This window comes from Rhinolophus hipposideros, assembly GCF_964194185.1.
Source record: "Rhinolophus hipposideros genome assembly, chromosome: 2".
NCBI lineage: Eukaryota > Metazoa > Chordata > Mammalia > Chiroptera > Rhinolophidae > Rhinolophus > Rhinolophus hipposideros.
In genome coordinates this window covers 83,307,497-83,330,020 of record NC_138048.1, presented here as the reverse complement: position 1 = coordinate 83,330,020, position 22,524 = coordinate 83,307,497, and the positions used below count along the sequence as shown (strand labels likewise).

At 39.6% G+C, this 22,524-nt stretch overlaps 1 protein-coding gene across 3 annotated transcripts in view; it reads right to left on the bottom strand.

The window, feature by feature from the left end:
* Nucleotides 1–239: 239 nt before the first annotated feature.
* The window catches only part of VEPH1 (ventricular zone expressed PH domain containing 1), a 208,968-nt gene continuing 186,683 nt past the window's right edge, over nt 240–22,524 (bottom strand). For all 3 annotated transcript variants that reach the window (XM_081029347.1, XM_081029346.1, XM_081029348.1), the window contains 3 exons: nt 20,737–20,854; nt 6,419–6,555; nt 240–2,646 (listed from right to left, as the gene is read on the bottom strand). In XM_081029347.1, coding sequence (XP_080885473.1) covers nt 2,410–2,646; nt 6,419–6,555; nt 20,737–20,854 — 492 coding nt within the window. In that variant the 3' untranslated portion in view covers nt 240–2,409. The remainder of the gene's footprint in view (nt 2,647–6,418; nt 6,556–20,736; nt 20,855–22,524) is intronic.

Sequence of the window (22,524 nt, the reverse complement as noted above, 5' to 3'; positions counted from 1 at the left end):
TATGCAAACCTCCATCAAGGCACTTGCCACATAGCATTTCAATTTTTGTTGTACATGTCTGTCACCTCCACTACATTGTCAGCTCCTTGAGAGGAGGAGCTGGCTGTTTTATTTTTGTCCCTAGGCTAAGCATGGTACTTGTTGCTTAGTAGCTGCTCCATCAATTCTTTTTCATTACTTCTGGAACTGCTCAAGCAAAATCATTTTTCCTCTTTCTATATTTTAAACTTCTTACCCTTAAGTCTAAATCATATTTAAAACAAACAGCAAAACACTTTCTACATCTCAGCCCCTGGATCTTGGCCCCACTTTGTTAAAAGGATCGTCCAATTATTGCTTTCAATTCTTAACCTTCTGTTGATTCTTCAATTCACTGAGATTTCACTATTACCTCATCACTCCAATAAAATTGTTCTTACCCATGCAATGATAGCAACTGCTTCCCAGGTGCAAAAGTCATTTTTTATCTTTTTTTTAAGTGATTACTCTTCAGGATTTCACATGGTTGATCTTTCCCTTTTTCCTGAAAACCTTATTTATTTGGCTTTTGCAACAGTATTTTCCCTGGTCTATAACATCTCTGAAAACTAACAGCCCATCCTGCCTGCCTTTGCTTAAATGCTGGATATCTCTAGGAAGCACTTATTAGGTCTTTTGCCTTATTCTCCCTGAGTAATTTAATCTAATTGCACATTTTCAGAGGCATCTATATATCCAATAAGCCCAAATTTTGATCTCCAGAACTCTATTTCCAACTTGTAATAACTTCTGTGATGCACAATACTTTGAAACTTTGCATGTTAAAATTGAATTATTTCCTTCCCCAAACTTGGCCTCTTTTATATTTCCTATCTTAGTGAGTCAGGGTAGAATGAAGGGGATTGACCACTTACAATAATCTTTCTTTAGGTTTCTATGCTAGGCTACATAGTTAATACATTTCAAGGAAAAGAATGATCCTTCACGTGTATTCCAAGTTAGCTTTTGTATTAGTTATCTGTTGCTACATAACAAATTACCACACACTTAGAGGCTTAAAACAGCATATATTTATTATCTCAAAGTTTCTGTGGGTCAGGAGTCCAAGCATAGCTTAGCTGTCCTCTGCTCAGGGGTTTGCAAAGCTGCAGTCAAGGTGTGGGCTGGGTCTGAGCGCTTATCTGAGGCTCGGATCCTCTTCCAAGCTCACGGCTTATTGGCAAAATTGACTTCCTTGAAGCTGTGGAACCCATAGCTGCTTGCTTCTTCAAAGTCAGTGGGGGAGAGAGAGTCTCTGACTTGTTGACCCTCTTTGAAAGGGCTCATCTTGTTAGGTCAGGCCCACCCGGGATCACATCCTTTTGATTAACTCTAGGAATCAAGTGAGTTGCTAAAGGACCTTAATTGTATCTGCAAAGTCTCTTCACTTTTGCCATGTAATGTACCATAGTCATGGGGGAGACTCCTCTATTCCTTTTGCCATCCTCTATCTGTTAGAAGCAAGTGACAGGTCCTACCACACTCCAGGGGAGAAGGTTATACCAGGGTGTGGGAGGCATCTTGGTTCCGCTGACCACAGCTTAAGTCTAAAAAAACCAACCAAAAAATTATGGGTAATGGCAAAACACAACACATGTTTGTCATTTGGAGGTATTAAAAGGTTTAATACAAAGAAGCAAAGTACAAAACTTTAAAATCTCAAAGTTTCATGGAAGTGGGACATATTCTGAAGATGGAGAAAATCGTTTCCTATGCTTATCCTAGCTTACTGCTTTGGGCTGGAGATAGATCCAAGCATCTAAACTTTAGATCACATTATACAAACCTAAGAGGAATAATCAGACAAGCAGTCTGAAAGACCGATGTTTAACTACATAAGCGGCTTAACTTGAGAACTATTTTATCACATGCTAGCTTTATTTGCCTTAGAAGAGGAGAAATGTAATTGTATGTCTATAAGCAAGGTACATGGTTTTCCTCAGTGTCCATTCATTTGACTTTTCCTAATAGTTTTTTTTTTCTTTCTTTCTTTTAAGACACCTGACAGCCTGTGGTTTTCTTTGAAGTGCCTAAACTTTCCTCAGGATAGGTAGTTCAGGTATCTTTTAAAGTTGTTTCTTTGCAACGCGCAATGACGTATTTACAGAAGTTCCTTGATCCCAACTCTCCCCTTTCTGGCTCTGGACCATTCATAGCTCCTTTTCCTATAAGCACCCCCCAGATGTTCTGGGGTTCATACAAATGCCATTAGGACATGAAATATACTAAGCATCTTCCCACTTTCAGGTCCTGCTTCTCAGGGAAAACTGTTTCAGTGGTAGTTAGTAAAAAGCAACGTGAACTTGGTGAGTTTATCTCGTTTTCTTGACATTGGCAATTGTAATGCAAGCCCCACGGTATACATTTGGGGTGAGGTCAGCTTGAGGATCCCTAGAGATATGTGGTCACTTCTCTGCTTTCCCTCTCTTTCGCTTGAGCGACGGCCACATTAATGCACTGGAGCCACTCTTCTGCATTCTTCTCGTCCTTGGCCTTGAACACATAGGTTTTATTGTCTGTGAAGATTTCGAAAGCCCGAGGGAGAGAGCGGTCCCTGCGTTTCCTGGCCACAACTTTCACACTCTGTACTTTGCTGAGTTCTATTGGGGAGTCATCAGGATCGTCTTTCTGAAATGCACACGGGAAGGAAAGATCATGAGCTGGCTCCCAGAGTATGGAAAGAGCTCTGGCTGCTGGAGAATTTTCCAAGAGGATCAGGATCCTTTCAGTTCACCTGGTTCAAGACCTTGATTATTCTGGGCACTAAGTCTCAAAGAGTCATTAGAACAATGGAAGGGGTGAGCAACTGGCCCTTTGTTATTGTAAGTTGGCACAAGATAGCCAATTTATAGAACATTATTATAAGTGGGGTGGGGAGAAAATTGCTTACTTCATGTTTCTTTGATTTTATGTCATTTTTCTCTTGATAGCAACTCTGTATTAATAGAGCAAAACTGCGACAGTACAATTTGGAGAGCTATTAACTCAGAATCTGAGATAATTTGGGAGTCATGAAATTGAATTTTCCTGTGTGTGATCTCTGAGAAACGGGTATTAATTGAATAAACAAGGTTTCAATGTTTAAGGAGATCAAACTGTTTTGGAAACTCTGTGGAGCACTGGAAGCATGAGTTGCGTACAAACATTAAGTTAAAGAATATTTAATGATTTACGTTTTTCCTTGCACCAAAGCAGAGGCTTCAGGATCTCTACCACACAGGTCCATCACAGTGGGCAAGCATGAATGGTTTTAGGGGATCAGATGCTTCTTTAAGGCAATTTCAGGTCTTTAACATCCCTGAATCCATTTTGTCTATTGGGGAATGTACCTGTGGTTGAAGATCTTGCCAATTCTCCTTTCCCACCTCTCCTTCTCTCACTTTGCAATGGAAAGACACCCTTCTCACTCATCTCAAACTTTCTATGGTGGATTATGCAACTTGGAAAAATCTCAAAAGCATCAAACAAACAAACAAACAAACATACACACAAACAAACAAACAAGCAGTTCAGAATATCGATACCAGGAAGCACCCTTCAAACAAGGCAACATAATCACTCTCCATCTATTTCATTAAAAGATGCATTTAGAATAGTATTTCACTTTTTCATGTTTAATAACTATTTATTACATTTGGTATTATACTTATGGCTTTTCATAAATGATATGATTTTTAAAAAGGTAAATATAAAATATCTCAACATTGGGAGACTGATGGTTACAAGAAATTAAAATAATTAAATTTCAATTTATATACATAGTTTTATTGCAGTGCAAAATGATAGGGTAATCTTGATAAAATGCTGCGGGAGAGATAGAGCAAAAATACGGTTTCAAGGAAAAATGAAATGATGTAAACAGTTCTGTTAAAGAAGATCTAATTATGTATTTTTTAAAATGGATGGTGTCAAATTGCCATGATATTTTATCTCTTTCACCTTTTTTACCCATTCCCACAACCATCTCTTATCTAGCAACCGTTAATTTATTCTCTATATTTATGAGTTTGTTTCTGTTTTGTTTATTTTGTTTTTTAGATTCCACATATAAGTGAAATCACATGGCATTTGTCTTTGTCTGGCTTATTTCACTTCATATAATACCCTCTAGGTTTCGAATGGTTACATTTAAAAGAGAGATGTGATCTTTTTATTTTAATATTTACAGTTTAACATAAATTATAGTTTGTGCAACCATGTAAACATGATAAAAGTGTTGATGCAACTTAAAATGCTACAAGGTATTGTATAAATTTTTCAAATTTCTCTAAAGGGATACAGGATAAAGTTTGAAGATATCTGTACTAGACAGTATTTTGTTGGCTTAGTTTGATTTATAGTATGTATCTGACAGTAATAAAATTATATTTCTTTGAATTAGTCTATAGTACAGAAATTGATACAGAGAGGAACTGCTCAAAAAAGAAATGTTACCATAGTTGTCTAAAGAGGGACAGTGAATTAACCAATATAGAAATGGACAGGAAGTCAAAGAACTCCATTGCCTGGCTAGCTGGTGTTTAGGACCTTAAGAATGTAAAAGTAGAAAATAACACTGTAGTCTTTCAGTTGTTACTTAAAAAATGTGCATTTTCCTCATTTACAAGAAATGCCTTTATGATGTGGTTGAAGCTTGAGCTGGACTGCTGACCACTTCTTGGTTACTGTGTCCCCGGGGATGAGAAAGATTTTGCTGTGGTCCTCATATGATATGAAATTATTTCGCAATATTTAAGCCACATGTTCTGTCAGATTTCTGGAATGTCAAACCACTATTTTCCAATAAAGATGTCAAATAAGTTAGCCAGTTATAAAATAGCTTATGATCTCAACTTTATTAAAAAGCTCTGAATTCAGAAATATAAAAGGTCTTAAATTTAAGTTCAGGAAAAACTTACTAACTCTGCTTTGTCTCCAGGAATCTGAGGAATCACTACATCTTAACCTCTATTACTGATTTCTTTACTAAAAACAGGAAATTCAGGTGGTTATTTTAAACACTTAAAAATGCTTCAATGTGAGTCTATGCTAAAAAAAAAAAATTTTCTTTAAAACTTCAATAATGGTCTAAATTGAACACACCATTATACTTCCCTTTCAAAAAGATCTTCAGGCATAGAAAAGTCTCTCTGCATATTTTACAATACAAACAGACGAAGAAAGTAACATGCGTTCAGAGTAGGTGTTACCAAAGTGATTGTTCACATGAAGTTTTATTAATTAAAAGAGCTGATCAAAATTTACCATAATTCACATACACCATACTTGATTCCTGCTGAGGAATGAATTCAAATACACTTTTATAATGCGTACTCTAAAGATATAGTGCATATGTTCTGAGTGCATTGTGTTTTTTAAGTAATTTAACACCTTTCATTAATTAATTCAGACACAGTTGGGTTTGCCAGTGGCTCTATATTTAAGTGTACATAGGAACAAGTTTTGGTGTCATACTGCCTGAGCCTGAGTCCAATTTTATCCTTCCTGGCTCTATCCTTACTGGCAGTATCCTTAGTCAAGCCAGTTGGTCTCTTTGAGCCTCAGTTTCCCCATCTGTGATATGGCAGTAACAATAGTGCTGACCTAAAAGGATTGTTTGAGCTAATCCAGTGTGACATGTGATACGCTCTTATTATTACATTTCAACATAGTCAAGAAGTTGGTCAAGGTTTCATTCCCCTGATCCTGAATCAGTAGAATTTCATGATAAAGAAAACTGATTTGAAAAGAGGGGGATAACTTTGCATTGTTGATGGGATATAGAAAGCTATTTCAGAGGTTTCCCACTGAACATTCAGAATACAGATATTTACTAAGCATCCTAGTTCAGATTGAATATTTTATCAACTGAGTATTTATTAGTTCTTTTAGCAACCTATTTTATTTGTTAAGTGGATATTAAATGAATGAAAGATAGCAATGTTTTCCCCTAATCAGAATTGAACTTTGTCAACTTCAAAAGGTACTTAAAATAAACCAGCATGTACATCTTCCTCCCCGCCTACAGCCCCCCTTCCTCAGGTCCCCACCTCTAAACATAAAAGAAATCAGGGTCAATATCATAAGCCATAAATTTATGTAGGTAATGCACAGGAACAAAAGGCACAGGGTTCCATTCAAGGGAGCTGACTACTCCTTCTGCAGTTCATCTTGTAAAACTTAAGTCAACAACAGCAAAGAAAAACTCCCATAATAAGCTGAAGAGGGACAGTGAACCAATGAACAAAGAGCTGAACAGGATAGACAGTGAAAAGACTCTATGTAATAAAAGGACATTGTAACATTGTAAAATGGAGAAGGAAAAACGATTGGCACTTTAACTCAGGACGAAAGGCCTACCTGGTTGGTGGAGATCAGGACCTTAAAAATGCAAACGTAAAAAGATGCCGAAAGAACTTACCGACTTTCCTTTTTGAAACAGCAGTTGATTTCCAGCCAGCGTGAAATACCGAGTTTTCCACCTTTTGATGAACTTCCATCTGACTTGCTTTTCTTTAAGTTTCCCTTCTATGAGAGGCTGGCCATCTTGATTTACAACTGTTGAAGGTAACAGAATGATCAAGCCATTTATTTTCTATTATTTATTTGGCAAATGATCAAAAGTCAGAATTGTCCAGTGAACCACAACCCAGTAAGCATATTTGAAAAGTGGGCTAATAAATTACGAATTTTGTTAACCTCTCCCCCTTTGTCCCTAAAAGAAAGCACTGTTGAGATATGATGATGAGAAAGTGTTGAAAGCCCTCATCAAGATTTTCAAAAGGAATAGAGTTCACAAAAAGAGCATCTGGTTAGCAGTTTCTAAGATTCATCCAGATAGCCAGCTTTCTCTGCTTCTTAACTCCTTTGTTTCATGGTATTCTGTTCACATTAGCTGCTTAGAAATGTAGCTTCGCAAATAATCACAAACCGAGTATATTTAGCTATTTGGCAGCAAAAGTCAATGCAGTACTCCAAAAGACATGTTGTCCTAAAGCCATAACAGCTGCAAAGGCAAATTCACTCAGCTTTTTTGAGCATGTTATTTCCACTCTCTGGAACACACATACTCTCTCTTCACTTTCCATATTCCCATCTTCGCCTAGTCCACAACAAACCATTTCATGCTTCAACTCAATTGTTGCTTCCTTTGGGAGATCCTCCACAAACCCAGACAAGAGTGGCTTCACCTGTTATATGTTTTCATAGCATCTGGCACATTTCTTTTATGTCAGGCATCATAATTTGTAGATTGCTATTAGTGTTTATCTGATCAGTATCTTTCTTTGCCATCCAACTGAAAGCTCTTTGAGGGCAGTATCTTTGTTCACTGTTATGTCACCAGGCATCTAACACGGTGCCTGGCAAATGGTAGGGAGTCTATAAATACTTGTTGCGTGAATGGATTAATTTGACATTGAAGTAGAGGGTTTATAATTAAGCATAATTATAGAATCAGAAGGTCCATTACCATATCAGAAGTTGAGACGTCACACTGAAGGATTTCATTTTCTTTACCAATTACATAAAATTCACTATTCAAAATCATATAAAAGCATCTGATTTCTGGGAAGGATGACAATATTTACTTACATATATTTATGCTCAATTTTCCCAGCACCTTGAAAGTCATGATATTTGTTCTATCGCGTGGCAACTTGGACAGTGCCTATTTGATCATGTAAACAGAAACTATCCTTTCCACTCTACCATTACTCTTTTCTAATGTAGGTCAAATAACTACTTTAGATAGGTGGATTTGGCCACCTTGACAGCATTTTCAGGGTAAGAATAATGAAATGTATGAAATGTATAGTTTTCACAAACAAAGTTCTATTGAGGCTAGTTTTTTTTTCTTGTCTGATGATTATTCAATTGGATATTCTGTTATCAATGTCAAAGTAAAGCTAATAACTGAAAGCATATCAAATCTATTGTTAGATAGCGACAGGGCTATGATGGAAATAGAATAGGAGTGAGGGACTTGGGGGTTGGTGTACATGCATTTAAATGGTCAGGGAAGAGCTCGGACATTCGAGGTAACATTTGATCTGAGACATCTGTGTTGAAAAGTTAGCTGCTTAGAAATATAGCTTCATCATCATATGAGAAATGTCTCCCAACTTCTGAGAAGCTTCATGGTGGCTAGTGTTGTGCACAGCAGAGGGTAGGGAAAGCAGGACCTCAAGAGGTATTGACTATCCATAGCAAGAACATGATTTCACTGTTCTACTTTGTTTTACTAGAAATCATCTGACTTAGAGCATTCTTAAAGCTAGTAACATTCTTTGCAAATTTACATTTTCCATAAATAAGGTACTTCCTTTGTGCAGCCTCTGCACTTTGCAGTTACTTCAGGTAAAGCACTGAGGGCATGCCTTTTCCACGGGCTATGCTTTCCTGGAGAGCAGGAAGAGCCTCACACAGTGTATGCCTGGGCTAGGGGTTCAGTGAGTGTTTGCTAAGTGTGCTGTTGAGTCCTGAAGGGCACAGTAGCCTGTTTGGGAGGAGGAAGAAATGTCCAAGAGGAGACCCAAGAGGATAAAAAAGGAAACAAAAAACAAGCGACAACAAAAACCCCAAGTCAAAATTAGATTAAAAAAAGTTTTTTTGAACACCCATTTCACATGCCTTCAAATTAGAAAAAAAAAAGCTAATCTAATTGTAATATTCATGGATTTTGAATAAAAATTCAGAAGAGTTAGACTCGCGTCCTCTCAACTGTAGTATTCTGATCAGCAGTGAGGAAATAATAATAGCTCTCTCCTGCTTAACAAGGATGTGGAGAGATCAAAAATCAAAATGAAGAAATTTACGTGAGGACACTAGGTAAGTGACAAAGCACTATCCCTTCCCCCACTACTTTTGTGAAAGACTTTACTTCAGAGTTTATAATTACATTGCTTTCTCGCTATAGTTTTAATTAAAAGACAATTTAATGCAATGTCATTTAATAACAGTACGTTTTTCCAGGCTTAGTCTTCCATATTTACTCAAAGAAACATTTGAAATAACCATGGTATCTTAGCTGATGTGAAATCATGATTGATTTAGGTAATATTTAAGTTCACGGATCCTTCTGGATCTGAAAGAGGGGACGAGCTACAAGTATTTCTCTTCAAGGCAGATCCTAATTTCAAAAATTTGCAAGAGTATGTGACAAAAATTTGCAAGGACCACTTGGCAAAGTAGCTGAAGAAACTGTTTGAGACAAGGAGTGGATGGGATATCACACCCACGTACCCACAGGCCCACAGTGACGGTGAGGGGCTCCAGGCAAAATGACAGGCTTGAGAGCAAAAGGATGAAGGCCTGTGGAGAGATTCTGGTAAACAAACACGTTTCATTGTAGCCTAGCGAAAATTGAGCCCTGGGAAAAATTCCATGGGAAGGGTTTTAGGAAGGAAATGTTAGCAGAACTTTAATGTAGCTGCATGGTAGGGCCCTAATTTAGTCTTTAGAATTAGTTTTAGATAATTCTGGAGAAGCCAGGTTACTTGTAGCTGTAGGATTAACGTAAAAATAGTTTTAAAACGCAGAAAAAAAACAAAGACTTAATTTTTTTTCCCCAGCTGCTATCCCCTATCTTAAAAAAAACCACTTTTTTTTTGCAATTATGTCTCGCATATGCATAACTGACCATATGTCATTTTAACAGGTCTGTTGCCCATTGCACGTTCTTGTAGGCAATGATTCTCACATGATATCAGTGGATATCTTCATGGTTAAATTAGGGAACTAATTCTTCCTAAGGATGATCATATTTCACTTGAAAAATAACATGTGGAATGAGTCTATAAGGGAATGATCATGTGTCTGAAACTAACTTGTTTGCACGTAACGCATACAGGATATTTAAATATTTTCTCACTTGCCAATTTATTAGCACATTATTTCATTCAAAGCATCACAGTTTGGCTAAGACATTCTCCACCAAGCTGGATCTGTTTCTTTCTTTATTATCAGTTGGCTGAAAAACTATAACATATAAAACTGAATTAATTCCCTAGTGCTATCAGAACCCAAACTGTTACCATGTTTATCAACTTAAAAGTCTTTCAGAATGCTAATATAAATGTTTAAACAGTACTTGTATTTCTTTTGTGCACCAAACATTGAACATATTTATGTTAATAAAAGATGAATTTTGAAGGTTTTAGTCTTAGTCAACCTGAAGTGGGTGAATAAGAATGAAACACCAGATAGACATCTTAAAATTGAGAAACCCCACCACAGGAAGAATAAAGCAATAAAGAATATTCCCCAATTTACCTATGAACCAGTCAGCTATCCTACACATACTTTTGAGCACAGATAAGCTGTAAGGCACTGTGTTTGGATCTGAGGAAGTTATAAATCCCAGCTCAGAGGGAACTTGAATTTATCACCTTGTGGGGAGATAAAAAGCATTTTACAAATTCTGCAGCTCAATGTAGAGTTTGGAGAGTGCCACTGGAGAAGTAAAAGCCAAGCCTAGAGTACTCAGGGGAAGGAAATTCTACTTCTAGCTGGGAGGAGGTGCCAGGAGAGCTGGGCCCCTGCTGAAGAAGGGATAGAGGGTATTTTAGGAAAAATGCAGGAAAGGACTGAGGTCACAAGAGGGATGAGTGAGGGAAAGCACAGGAAAAGCAAAGAACTTAAAGAAGCTGTAAGAATCACACTGAACAACAGGGCCACGATAAATGGCTGTGCAGCAGGTTGGCGAACAACCTCAGCCAAGGTGGTAAGTAGGGGCTGAAATGCGGCCTAAATTTTGCAGTTCAAGCCATGCATACCACACGTGGACTTCATCCACCATAAACAAAGGCACATAATAGTGCTAGAAAAGTTAACAGTGGCCGTGCTTAACTAAGTGCCTGGCACATAGTAAGGGATTAATAAATAGTAGCTACTATCGTCATGATTATCACCAGCAACATACAATGGTCATCCTCATCCTTTTATTGTAATGAGGAACAGGTAGTTTTTATAGATGCCACATCCTCATGGCTCTAGGATAAAATCCACCTCTCTCCCTCCACTCTAGGAATGTGAGGAAACATGCATGAAAGTGTTAGGGATAGAGAGAGAATTCAGAGTGATACAGGAACCCTTTCAAGGTTCAAGCACTGCAGGCTTTGAACTTAAGGTGTGACAGGCAATTCAGAATCCCAAAAGGGAGACAAACTCACTTTTCAATGACTGATCCATTTATTCACCAAGACTGCCATTTTCAAGCCAATTCAACAATGGACTGGGCTGCATTGGGAATGTTTTCCACACTATCTGTGGTTGCTCCCTTTTCCTCTAGACTTCCTACTTGTTCTTACGACAGTAGATGCTGACCCTCACACAACTACTATTCACATTGCACACTGACTGCCATCCAGACTCGGAAATCCCTTATACTGTGTGCTTTCTGGCTTATGCAACTTTTGTCTTGAAAGTATTGTACTGTGCGTGAATTGACACCCTATAATTAACACTGTCATGAACTTAATTTGTGATATTTGTATTCTTAGACAGTCTTTCCTGATTATAAAGATAAATACCTTCAACAAAAAAAAGCATATGCTAGAAAAAAAATTATGAATCTCAAATAGTTTTTAAATAAGAACAGAATTTAAAAATTTTTACATGAAATTACTGCTTCTGGAAATTATAACTTCTATACAGTCTATGGGGAATTTCTTTGTATGTATTGAGAGTCTCAAATGTACTTGAATTTCCTTCCATGCTTTTACTGATCTGTGTGTGTGTGTGCCAGTTGTAATAAAGCCAACTATGATTACAGAGGATATGCTTAAAGAGGGATACAAGCATTAAATGAGGAGGTCATAGGAGGTACATTTCGTAGACAGCATCTGTGGTTTTTGAAATCACTAAGGGTCGTAACAAATAGCGTGTTCCTTATGAATATCCAGGCAGTGTTTTATGGTGCTACATTTCCTTATTAGTAGCGAATAAATGAGGCATTATCCAGCATCAATTGTGTAAAACCCTACAAATGCTGTGGGTCCAAAATAGGACAGACTCAATTTGACAGCAGCCCTTTGAGGACACATGTGCATGTGAATGAATGGCTTCCTTTCTCAGTAATCTCATACCCATCAAATGTATTTCGCTTTCTAGCCTTCTCTATCAATCGCTAAAATATTGATCTAAAAAAAGAACTATTATTTTATACACCTCTAGAACAATGTTTCCTAAATTGTGTTCTGAGGGTTACCTACATTGAATTACCTGCTGGTTTATGAAAATGCACATTCAAAGGCACCACGCAACCTACGAAATCACTATGCAATCCGTAATTACAGTTACGGGAAATATGCTCAGAATCTATGTTTGTGGAATTTGGCTTATTGTTGTATCAGCCGTGAAACAAAAATTCTAAAGTCACTTGCCGAGAAGGTAACCTGTCCAGTTGTTCTGAGCAGTAAGTATGGTCACTTTTGGGCCTATCTGGGAAGCTGTTAAGGAAGATTGGCCCAAATTTGCCTAGTAATGACCAATAAGGCTGAATGAGGAAAGATCAGGGATGGTAGAAATGAATGGAGATAATTGCTTAATCTTAGAATTGAACTTCGCATAAGAAAGGGTACCACACACATTTCCCATGTGCATACCACATTGTTCTTCCATTAATATAATCTCACGGATAGGTATTACTGGCAATATCTGTCCATAGTATTTTAGACAGTTCTAAATGTTGAGTGCTTTCCCACACTGCTTGTACGTTGTGGAGCTTTCCTTGCTTGGGGACAAATAGATCTGACATACTTGAAACAGGTCTGTGATAAGGAGGGTAACCTTGTTTGGGACGTACAAGTTGAGCATATCCTAGCTATTGTCCTACTTGCCTGTACATCTTGGAGTTTTTAGAACATCCTAAGATGTTGTCTACAATGCTTTTGTGGAATTATTCAACACAAGTTCCATCTGTTGTGGTTCAACACTTGACCTCAAACCTTTTGGCAACAAACAGACATTTTACAATGTCTGTATTGGAAACTTTATCTATAACATATACAGCATCATACTGTGTGTACTTGATATAAATATACATACACATATGTATGTGTGTATATGATACATATGTGTATGCAATACCTTACTCTCTGTTAAATAAAATGATCTCTTATAGTACTTTTGAAAGGAACTTATTTAAGAAGTCACTGTTTATACAAAGAATACATTTGACACAAAAGGTACGCTGGAAATGTCATTGTATGAATATGTTTTTTTTTTAATCTTAAAATGTATCACTGTGAATTCATTAATTTGTTTTTTGCCAGCACTTATCTGAGAAAAATTTTCTGAGAAGATACAAACTTTGGCTGTTTACGTACTTGATAAATATTTATTGAGCATCTGTTATGCGCGAGGGGCTGAGGATGGATGGATGAAGGGAGCTCCCTTTATAGGACGTACTATTTATTGGAGGAAATAGACATTCATCAAATTATCCCATGTAGAAAAGAACAAGACAGCAGCTGTAACAAGTGTTATGAGGAGAGGTCCGAGGTGCTTTGAGGATATTAGCATCGGAGGTGACAGATGGCTTTTCTGTGTCAGTGAAGTTGAGTTGTCGTGGGAAGGCTAAAATGTACATTCACTAGGTAAAGAGGGGAGAAAGGGCACTTCAGGCAGAAAAGCAGGACATACAAAAACCTGGAGGCAGGAGAAAAAGTGCAGTGCGTTTGGGAAACTGAATGAAGGCCCTTCTGCAGAGCAGACAGGAGCAGATAGTATGTGGGACAAGATGGGGGTGGGGAGGCTGGGAGAGACCCTTGTATGTAAGGAGCATGTTATGGAATTTGGTCTCTAAGCTAAGAGGATGGGAAGCTACCGTACGGTTTTATGCATCAGATTTGTGCTTGGCGGAGATCACACTTTGGTAGAGTGTGCGAGGGAGACCAGAAGGGGTTGGAGTGTCTCAGTTACTGACATTATCTTCAATAATAGATGATGATATCTTGCTCTAGGGCAATGGAGAAAGGCAGACAGAGTTGAGAGCAATTGAGAAGGTAAAACCCACAATATTGGGTGATGGATTGGATTGGGGGAGGGAGAGAACAGTGGGTCTCTGGCTGGTGTGACAGAATGAATGATGCTACATTTATTGTGATAGAGAATGCTGGAAGAAGACCAAATGGTTTATAGAGGCAAGGGAGAGACAAGCATGAGTTTTAATTTAAATGAATGGGGTTTGAGGTGCCTTTGAAGCACGAATCAAGCGGTGGGAGAACTAAATCTAGAGTTCCGAGGAGCGGCCTGGACTGCAAATAGACGTTTGGGAGTCGTCTCATCAAGGTGGTTGCTGGAGCTGCAGAACCAGCAAAGATTGACTGGGGAGAGAATGTACAGTGAGGAGAAGGAAGATGGGCCTGGGAAGGGGGCTAAAGAGCGTTTACAGAATGGGAGGGAGACCAGAGCAGTGCATGTCACAGATGTTATAGGAAGAGAATGTTTGAAGAAGAAGGAATTGGTCAACAGAATTGGATGCCGCTGAACGGCAAGTAACACGAGGACTGAGACATATCCAGTGTATGGGGGACTTGGATGACTTTTATGGCATAGAGATAATGGGCTTAGAAGCGCCATGAAAGAGGGTTGAGTCAAGAGGAAAAGGAGGCAAGGAAATGCTGAGACTGAGCACTGACAACTCTTTTGGCTTTAAAGAGGAGGCGAGAGAGAGGGAGTAGGGGAAGGGGAAGGGAAAGGAGAGGGTAAGCCATTTGAGTGTATTTAAAAGCCAGTGGGATGGTTCGGTCAGAAATGAGAAATTGAATAGAGAAGAGAGAAAGGGTACTCTGTACTAGAGAGTTACCGAGAAGGTAGGAAGGCAAAAATGTGACCACCCCATCGAGATATGGGATGACTTCATGCTCAGTGGCTGCTAAAAGCACCTGTATGTCTTTTACACAGGTGAGCTTGTGGCTGAACAACAAATTTCATTTCTAATGTATTTATATTGGTAAATAAAAAATTAGGATTACTTCTGAGAGGGGATGACTAGAGCTCTTTTAACATCTATTAAGTGCTACATAAAAATTCTTTTTTTTTTTTTTTTTAAAGATTTTATTATTGGGGCATATTGAGGAACAGTGTGTTTTTCCAGGATGTCAAGTCGTTGTTTTTCCAATCTAGTTGTGGGGGGTGCAGCTAAGCTCCAAGTCAGGTCATTATTTTCAGTCTAGTTGTGAAGGGCGCAGCTCACTGGCCCAGGTGGGAATCAAAATGGCGACCTTGGTGTTATGAGCACTGCGCTCCAACCCCTGAGCCAACCGGCCGCCCCAAAATTCTTTAAATCTATGCCATCTGAAGCCTGACTTATTCACTCTAGTCTGCACTTCTAAAGCACGCTTTTCCTCCTCCATATATAGGCTTGACTCAGCTTATTCTCCAAGTGGAAAAGGACACGTTTACATGCATGATGATTGGTTTGTGGCTAACCACGGGGTGACTAATGCTTTGTTGCAAGTATAAGGCCTATCAGACACTTTCATCCTATATCAAGAAAAGATTGTTGACTCATTATGGAAAGGCAGAGAATTAGGAAAGTGATGCTGGATGAAAAATAAATGTTAACCCTCGAAGGGTGCTAGGTTATCCATCTTAGCATATTTCTCATTGAAGCTCACAAGTTATTAGCAAGTTTACTATGGGCTCTGTGTGTACGTGTGAATTGAAACCTTTTCATACAATATAAAAATTGGGTATCCATAAGGTGTACACAGCAACGTTTTCTTGTTATAAAAGTGTATTTTGCAAAAGATTCTATTTCAAGGTTTCAGTTCAGTAAGATTTTTTTTTTAATTTTGAGAAAATACCAGATTTTTAAAAGTTAGATTTTAAAGTTGCATTTCAAAACAAATCCTATTTCTTCCATAGCCATCCTATTAAATACCTGACAGAGAGAGAGAGAGAAAGGGGGAGGGGGGAGGGGGGAGGGAGAGAGAGGTTTAACAGAGAGGAATGCCCATAACAGAAAGGCACAGACAATGAAGATGGAAAGAGGGGAAAAGGAAAAAGATTCCAGGATAAATTATGAGTTGGTAACTGTATATTTGTTTAGTTATAAAGTAATTCACAATATCTGTGAACAACAAACTGAAGTTTTATGTAATCAATGAATATTTAGCAGTCACTAACAGTATATAAATGTGAAAATGGGAAGTTGTCATACATAAACACTGCACTTTGTTGTACTCTACCAATATTTAGCATATCCGACAATATTCTAACATGTGGTAGCAGGGAAGGCATCAGAAGACAAACCCAATCATTGCATAGTAAAAAATGGGTTTTCTTTTGTCACCTTTAAAATTCTGTAAATGTTGACACTGAACTTAAACGGAAAAGTTTTATCTGAATGGACCCACGAGGCTATTTGTGTCCTACAGCCAGGTTCTTAGAGGTTGTTTAGCCCGTTTTCACATTGGCGTCTGGAATGGAAGGTCACCTAGCCCACACTGAAGGTGTCCGGCAAAGGAGAGCCAAAACTGATATTGCCAGTTTGTAGTGCCTGAAAAAAAATTCCTACAGAAGCCTTTCTTATCCTGATATCATTTTGAAACCATCTCTATTTGCCATGTGATATATTGCTCAGCATGGTCTCATAGCACAAACATTTGAAATCAAGTTCTACAGAGGAATCATCATAGCAGGTTTTTCTGAAAAAAAAATCTTTCATTTTTCTTTTATAACCTAAGGACACCTCCTACTGACAATCACATTCAATATCTAAATAGCTAATGACTAAGACGAAGACACAAGTGCCAAAACCGAGCTTTCTCTAAGTTGTTTTTTGTAGAGTGTAAGAACAAAGGCATCCCATGTGTCTCAAGAAACAAGAGTGAAAGTCGTAACCTACTTCTCCTTCCTCCTTTAAAGAATGTTACTGAATAGAAAGCCAGATGTGTTCCAGGATGGCCCAGCTGACTAACTCTTACTGTTAACATGAACTAGCAATTCCAAGACACGAGGGTGACCGATAAAAGGGATTTGCTTGGTTTTCCAGAAATAAGTTCTGTTAAATCTACTTACTCAATCTCGATTCCCCCATTTCTGTGGAGTAATGGGATTGGCAATAAACACCATCAGGCAAGTCTCCCAGGATTCTTGAGTTATTTCAGTGATTTTCTAATCTACTCTGTACTTTTATAAAATGATTTTCAGAAACTGAATCAGCAATTGGAGGGTCTGGACATAGCTTCTACTGTAACCATTTCCTACATGTAATCATTTCCCAAACATTATTGTACAATGCGCCTGCTCTTTGTTAAATAGACTAAATATTGGGGAGGTAGATCACTCTTTGGTCTTTCTAACATATTATAAGAAAATGGCATAATTGTTCATGGAATTTCCAATATTCCATGTCCTCAACTTGGATTTGCTCTAGAGACTGAACTTTCAGGTTCAAGAATTAACCTGGATTAAAACCCTAGTTCTACTGCTTAGTAGCTGTGTGACTTTGGGAAAATTAGTTAACCTCTCTGTGTTTCAATTTCCTCATCTGTAAAATGGAGTAAAAAATGATGAGAAAATAAGAAAACAGCATGTAAAGTTTAGGACATAGTGTTATAAATGCAAACAATTATAATCTTTTCAGGACGTTTACACTCTTCTGGCATTTGGTTTCCTCTGACTTTGTCTGGACCTAATTGAATAAAAAAATATATATTTTATTAAGTACCAGATCTTAAACTACTGTGATTTCTGTGTGTGGATGGTGGAATTGGTGGGGTGATGAAACTTTTACTTGAAGAGGGGAATGTACTTAAGGTGACCATGTAAACCAGCTGATTTGTTGTCAAGTTTTGGAGTCCCATAGTTTAGTCTACACACTGTTGAGAAGCATTTGTATTTCAGGATGTCTTTTCTGATGTCCAATTGAAGTTTTCTAATCACCTCATGTTTTGTTCCTCACTTACAGAAATGTTGGAATTTTTAATGAAAATACCAGAATAATGAATACTTGACAACAATTACTGTATTATCTGTCTGTAACTTAAAAAAAAAACCCAAGCCCAAATCCAGTTTCTTCAGCCTTTTGTCCTAGACTCCAATCCTACTTTTTAAGCCCCTCCTCCTTGAGGCTGACAGGACATCTGGACCCTGCGGGGACACTGATGAAACCCAGAACAGTAACAGCACTTGGGCACAGAATGTCAGGCCCTAAGACAGGAGGGAAGTGAACCCTTTGTTTTATATGTGGTGACTTCTCTCAAGGAGGAAACAAGCACCAACCTCCATTTAACAGACTCTAATGCACCAGTGTGGAATAGTGATGTATTTGACATGGGTAACACATAACCATAAACTTAAAACATCACAGTTTAATATTCAAGGTTTTGGCTTTGCCATTTCTAAATATACTTTCTTTCTGTCTTTCTTCCTTTCACTCACTCAACGAGTATTTATTGCATGCTAAAAATATACAAGGAAGTATGCTAGATTTTTCCATATATGCCTTCTGGCCGAACTGGATTATGAATCCTTTTAAAGCAGAGATATTGTATCTTATTCATTATCCAAGGCTCATTCTGTAGAAGACATTCAACCAACTCAACCAACGTGCATCACATACATGAAAAATGAGATGTAAGTATTATGCTAGCTGTGAATAACCAAATAACAAACTATTTATTCTTATGTCTTGATTGTCTCTAAACTTACAATGTAAGCAGAGTATGAATGCAAGTATTATCTCTATGAATAATGTATGTTCCAGTTAGATGTTAGAACTTTCAATTAGATTAAATAGATAATTTATATGCTTATCTAAAAACAAGAAGATGAGGTCAACAACCTATGTAATGTTTTTAGGGAGTCAAGAGTTTTTGGTGAAAATTCTGGTTTAAAATAGGATTTCTCTGACTCAAACCATCTTTCATGTAGTAAAAGGAAATGAGCAAAGAAATCCAAGCACACTGAAGTTTTCAGGGCCAAACATTTTGATTCAATATGTTCTGCTATAAAATATTTGGCCTTGTTTGAATTTTCATTGCTCTATGTTCTCAGTCTATATTTAACTGTGCGAAACACAAATGAGGAAGAGTGAATGGGCAAAATGTTCGTTTTAAGTGCATGGCCGTGAATTTGAGAAAACATATATTAAAGGAACACTTTGTGTTTTTAACTTCCAGCTCCTTTCCCGAGGCCTCCCTTGGCCAGATCTTATGAACTGTTTATTGAACTAAGGACTCGGCTTCCTTGGAATGAAAAATCTGCAGGGCCTCTCAGAGCCACCTAAGGTAAGCCCCTTACTTCACCATGCTCTCCAAGTTACTTTTGTGCTCTGCCTTTTTCACAGGTGAAACGAGGGAGTTTTATCATGGAGACATTCAATTCCCCAATCCCTTATTTGGCCGAATTAGCTTTTAAAAAACTGGGGTGTTCACTCCGGCATTAGCTCAGTCCTGACTCTGTCACAGCCAACAATCTGTGTTTCACAAAGGCTGCGTCCCTAACGGCCAGCTTCTTCCATCCACACCTTTCCCGTGGGGTAATACATTTTCATTGGTGCCTCCCCGCGAGCCCCTCACATCACCGTCTGGCCAAATAAACACTTTTTTTTTTTCTATTCAGCCTCAACTTGTTGCTAGTTAGCAAGAGGATGGACTTGCCACAGTGGGTAATCTCTAAGATGCACAAAATCTTAAAATGAAAGGCATGGGTAGGTGGTATCATCAATGGCTTTGTAGAGGATGGCTCGCCTACAAGGTGGCTTTGTCCTTGACAGGCTTTTAACACTGCTCTTTTGTTCTAAACTGCAGTTTCGGAGCAGTGCCGATGTTGAGAACTCTATGTCCTCTCCAATAGCAAATCACCGATGACATATTCTGTGTCCAGGGACAGCGTAACTTTCTGAACACAGGTTTATTACCAACCAATTGCCACTGGTCAGATTGGGGCCAGTGTAACTAGGAGGCAGAAGGGTGAAATGGTTAAGGGCATGGGCTCTGGAGGCAGATTGGGTGCCAGTTCTGCCACTGTTAACTTATAACCTGTGTGACTTCGGGCAGTTACCAAATCTCTCTGTGCCTTAGTTTACCCATCAATATAAATGGAGATAATATTAGTACTAACCTCATAAGATTATTGTAAAGGTTAGGTGAGCTATCTGACATGTTTAGCCCAGAGCTTCGCTCATATTCATTAACACTTATTATTCTTAGGTAACATCAGCAGACCAAATTCCTTGGACAGCAGAAAGGGGAGGGGAAGAATGACTAATTAGCTATGAAGTTATTCTTCAAATAATTCCTTACGCTTTAAGTATTTCACTTTTTACACAATTCAATCAGAAAGCATAAGGGATGACTAGGAGCTGACATGATCTCTGTGCTCATTCATTCATTAAGAGCGGTCTCATTCCTCTGAGGCTTTGGACAGAAGGCTTCTTTTTTTCTAACCCTCAGGGTCATTTGGGTTGAAATGCAGAAAGATTCCAGGGCAAAATGGCCAGTACTGCTTTCTTGGCAGCCCTATGTATGTAAGGTTTTGTTTCTCTTGCTCAGTCCTGGTTTATGTTTCTCTTGCTTTCAACATCTTTTCTTTTTGTCATTCCCACTTAAATGAGATACTTTTCTTAGCATGAAGCAGAGGCAATCAGGCATACTTCTGTGAGTTACTATTATACAACTGAGGATGTTTATACAAAAGGAAGGCCACCTACAACAGCGGGGCTCATAGACCCCTGTTAATCCCAGGGGCACACGATTCCCAGCAGCAAGGGGTGGTGTCTCTCACCGGTTGCTTTTTCAGGGTTGTTGCACATGAAGCACTGCCATGCTCCTGCCGCTTCACTGAAGCCAAACACGTCAAAGAACCTCACTTCTTCCAGATGGAGCTGTACCTGGTCCAGATCCTGTTTTAGGAACACAAAGCACAAGGAGCATAAGCTGATCTGCCTGCAGCATGGCATTCTGGGACTGGGAAGGGGTGTGGAAGCCTGATGGCCAATGTTCAATCTCAGTGCTAAGGATAAGGAGGGAGCGTTGAGAAGACTTCTCTTGACCCACAGTGGAAAAGAGCACAATCTCAGCTCTTCTAAGGGAGTGCTCCTTAATGCAGAGGGCAAGGGGCCCCATGGTTGGGTGGTGGGGGCGCCAGAGGAGGCTGAGGGGTCAGAGCCTGAAGTGGCCCAGAATTTTCTTAAATCCAGTGGCAGCTCCAGAATCTCTAAAAGAAGGGATACCCAAGTGGCAGTGTGGTTGAAAGGAATGCTACTGGGGGATTAGTCTTTTATGTACCTGGCGTGTGGGGAGTCCAGCGGGGTCTCTGGTCCTGCTCCCCACATAAGAACGCAGGACATGGTGAGGCCAAAAAGGAACACCCACGGAGCCATAGGTAGGGGAGTCATATCACTATATTCTCACCGGCGGCATCCTCCTCTCTGCAATCCGCTCTTGCTAGCCCCCATTTTTTTTCTGCTAGCGTAGCCACAGCAGTTATATTAGTGGCCAATGGCTTACGGGTTACAGCTGACGGCCAACTAGCTACAGCTGATGGCCATCTGATCACAGTTGATGGCCATTTACTACCCGAGCCAGCACCTTTCTATGTGAGGCCGAGAGCTTGGAAACTGCTTTTGGGGGCTTTGTCCCCACACTCCACCCCTACAGGGCCTCGCCTCACAATCTACGCGACAAGCGTCTTCCACGAGGGGCCCTGTGCGAGCAGCCTGGAGGTGAATGCAATATCCTGGACACAGCCAGGCTCTCTGAGCACAGCCAGGGTTTCTCAGGGCACCACCAGTACTTCTGGGCACAGTCAGACTTCCTGGGCTTCTTAGGGTACCAACCTCTTTCCCCGGGCACAGCCAGGGCCTCTCAGGGCACTGCCACTCTCTCTGGGCTCAGGGTACCGTGCTGGAACAACAGCGGCTCACAGTCAAGGTGCTTACATATTCTCGATGGCGGCCAGTCAAGGCACAAAAGCAAATATCCGCCAGTTCCACTACATGGTGGTATGTTCCCAAACAAACAGTCAAGCTGTCCATTAAATCAGAGATAGAAGGCAATTCCCCATAGTCCATAGTCATTTGCCAAGGCTGTCCTGGGGGTGAGGGACGACCTTGACCTCACCCTCATCTCCCAAGGAGGACTCAGCAAGCGTTTCCTCCCGGGACAAGTCCCGCATCCAGGCTGCGTCAGCAAGCACTTCCCAGCCCACAGGGTGGCAATGTCCTTTACTTTCTCCGGCCTCTGCTGGTTGGGGAACCATCCACGTCTTCCCACCCCTCCACGGGGGGCCAGCTCTCCGGCAGCTGCTCCTCCTGGTCTTCCTCAGACTCACGCACAAACTGCTCCACCGCACTTCGGAGAGCTCTGGCCAGCACCGTATCCTGCCAACTACGCCATGTGTCGTGCGGGGCGTCCAGCGGGGTCTCTGGTCCCGCTCCCCACATAAGAACGCAGGATATGGTGAGGCCAAACAGGAACACCCACGGAGCCATAAGTAGGGGAGTCATATCACTATATTCTCACCGGCGGCATCCGCCTCTCTGCAATCCGCTCTTGCTAGCCCCCATTTTTT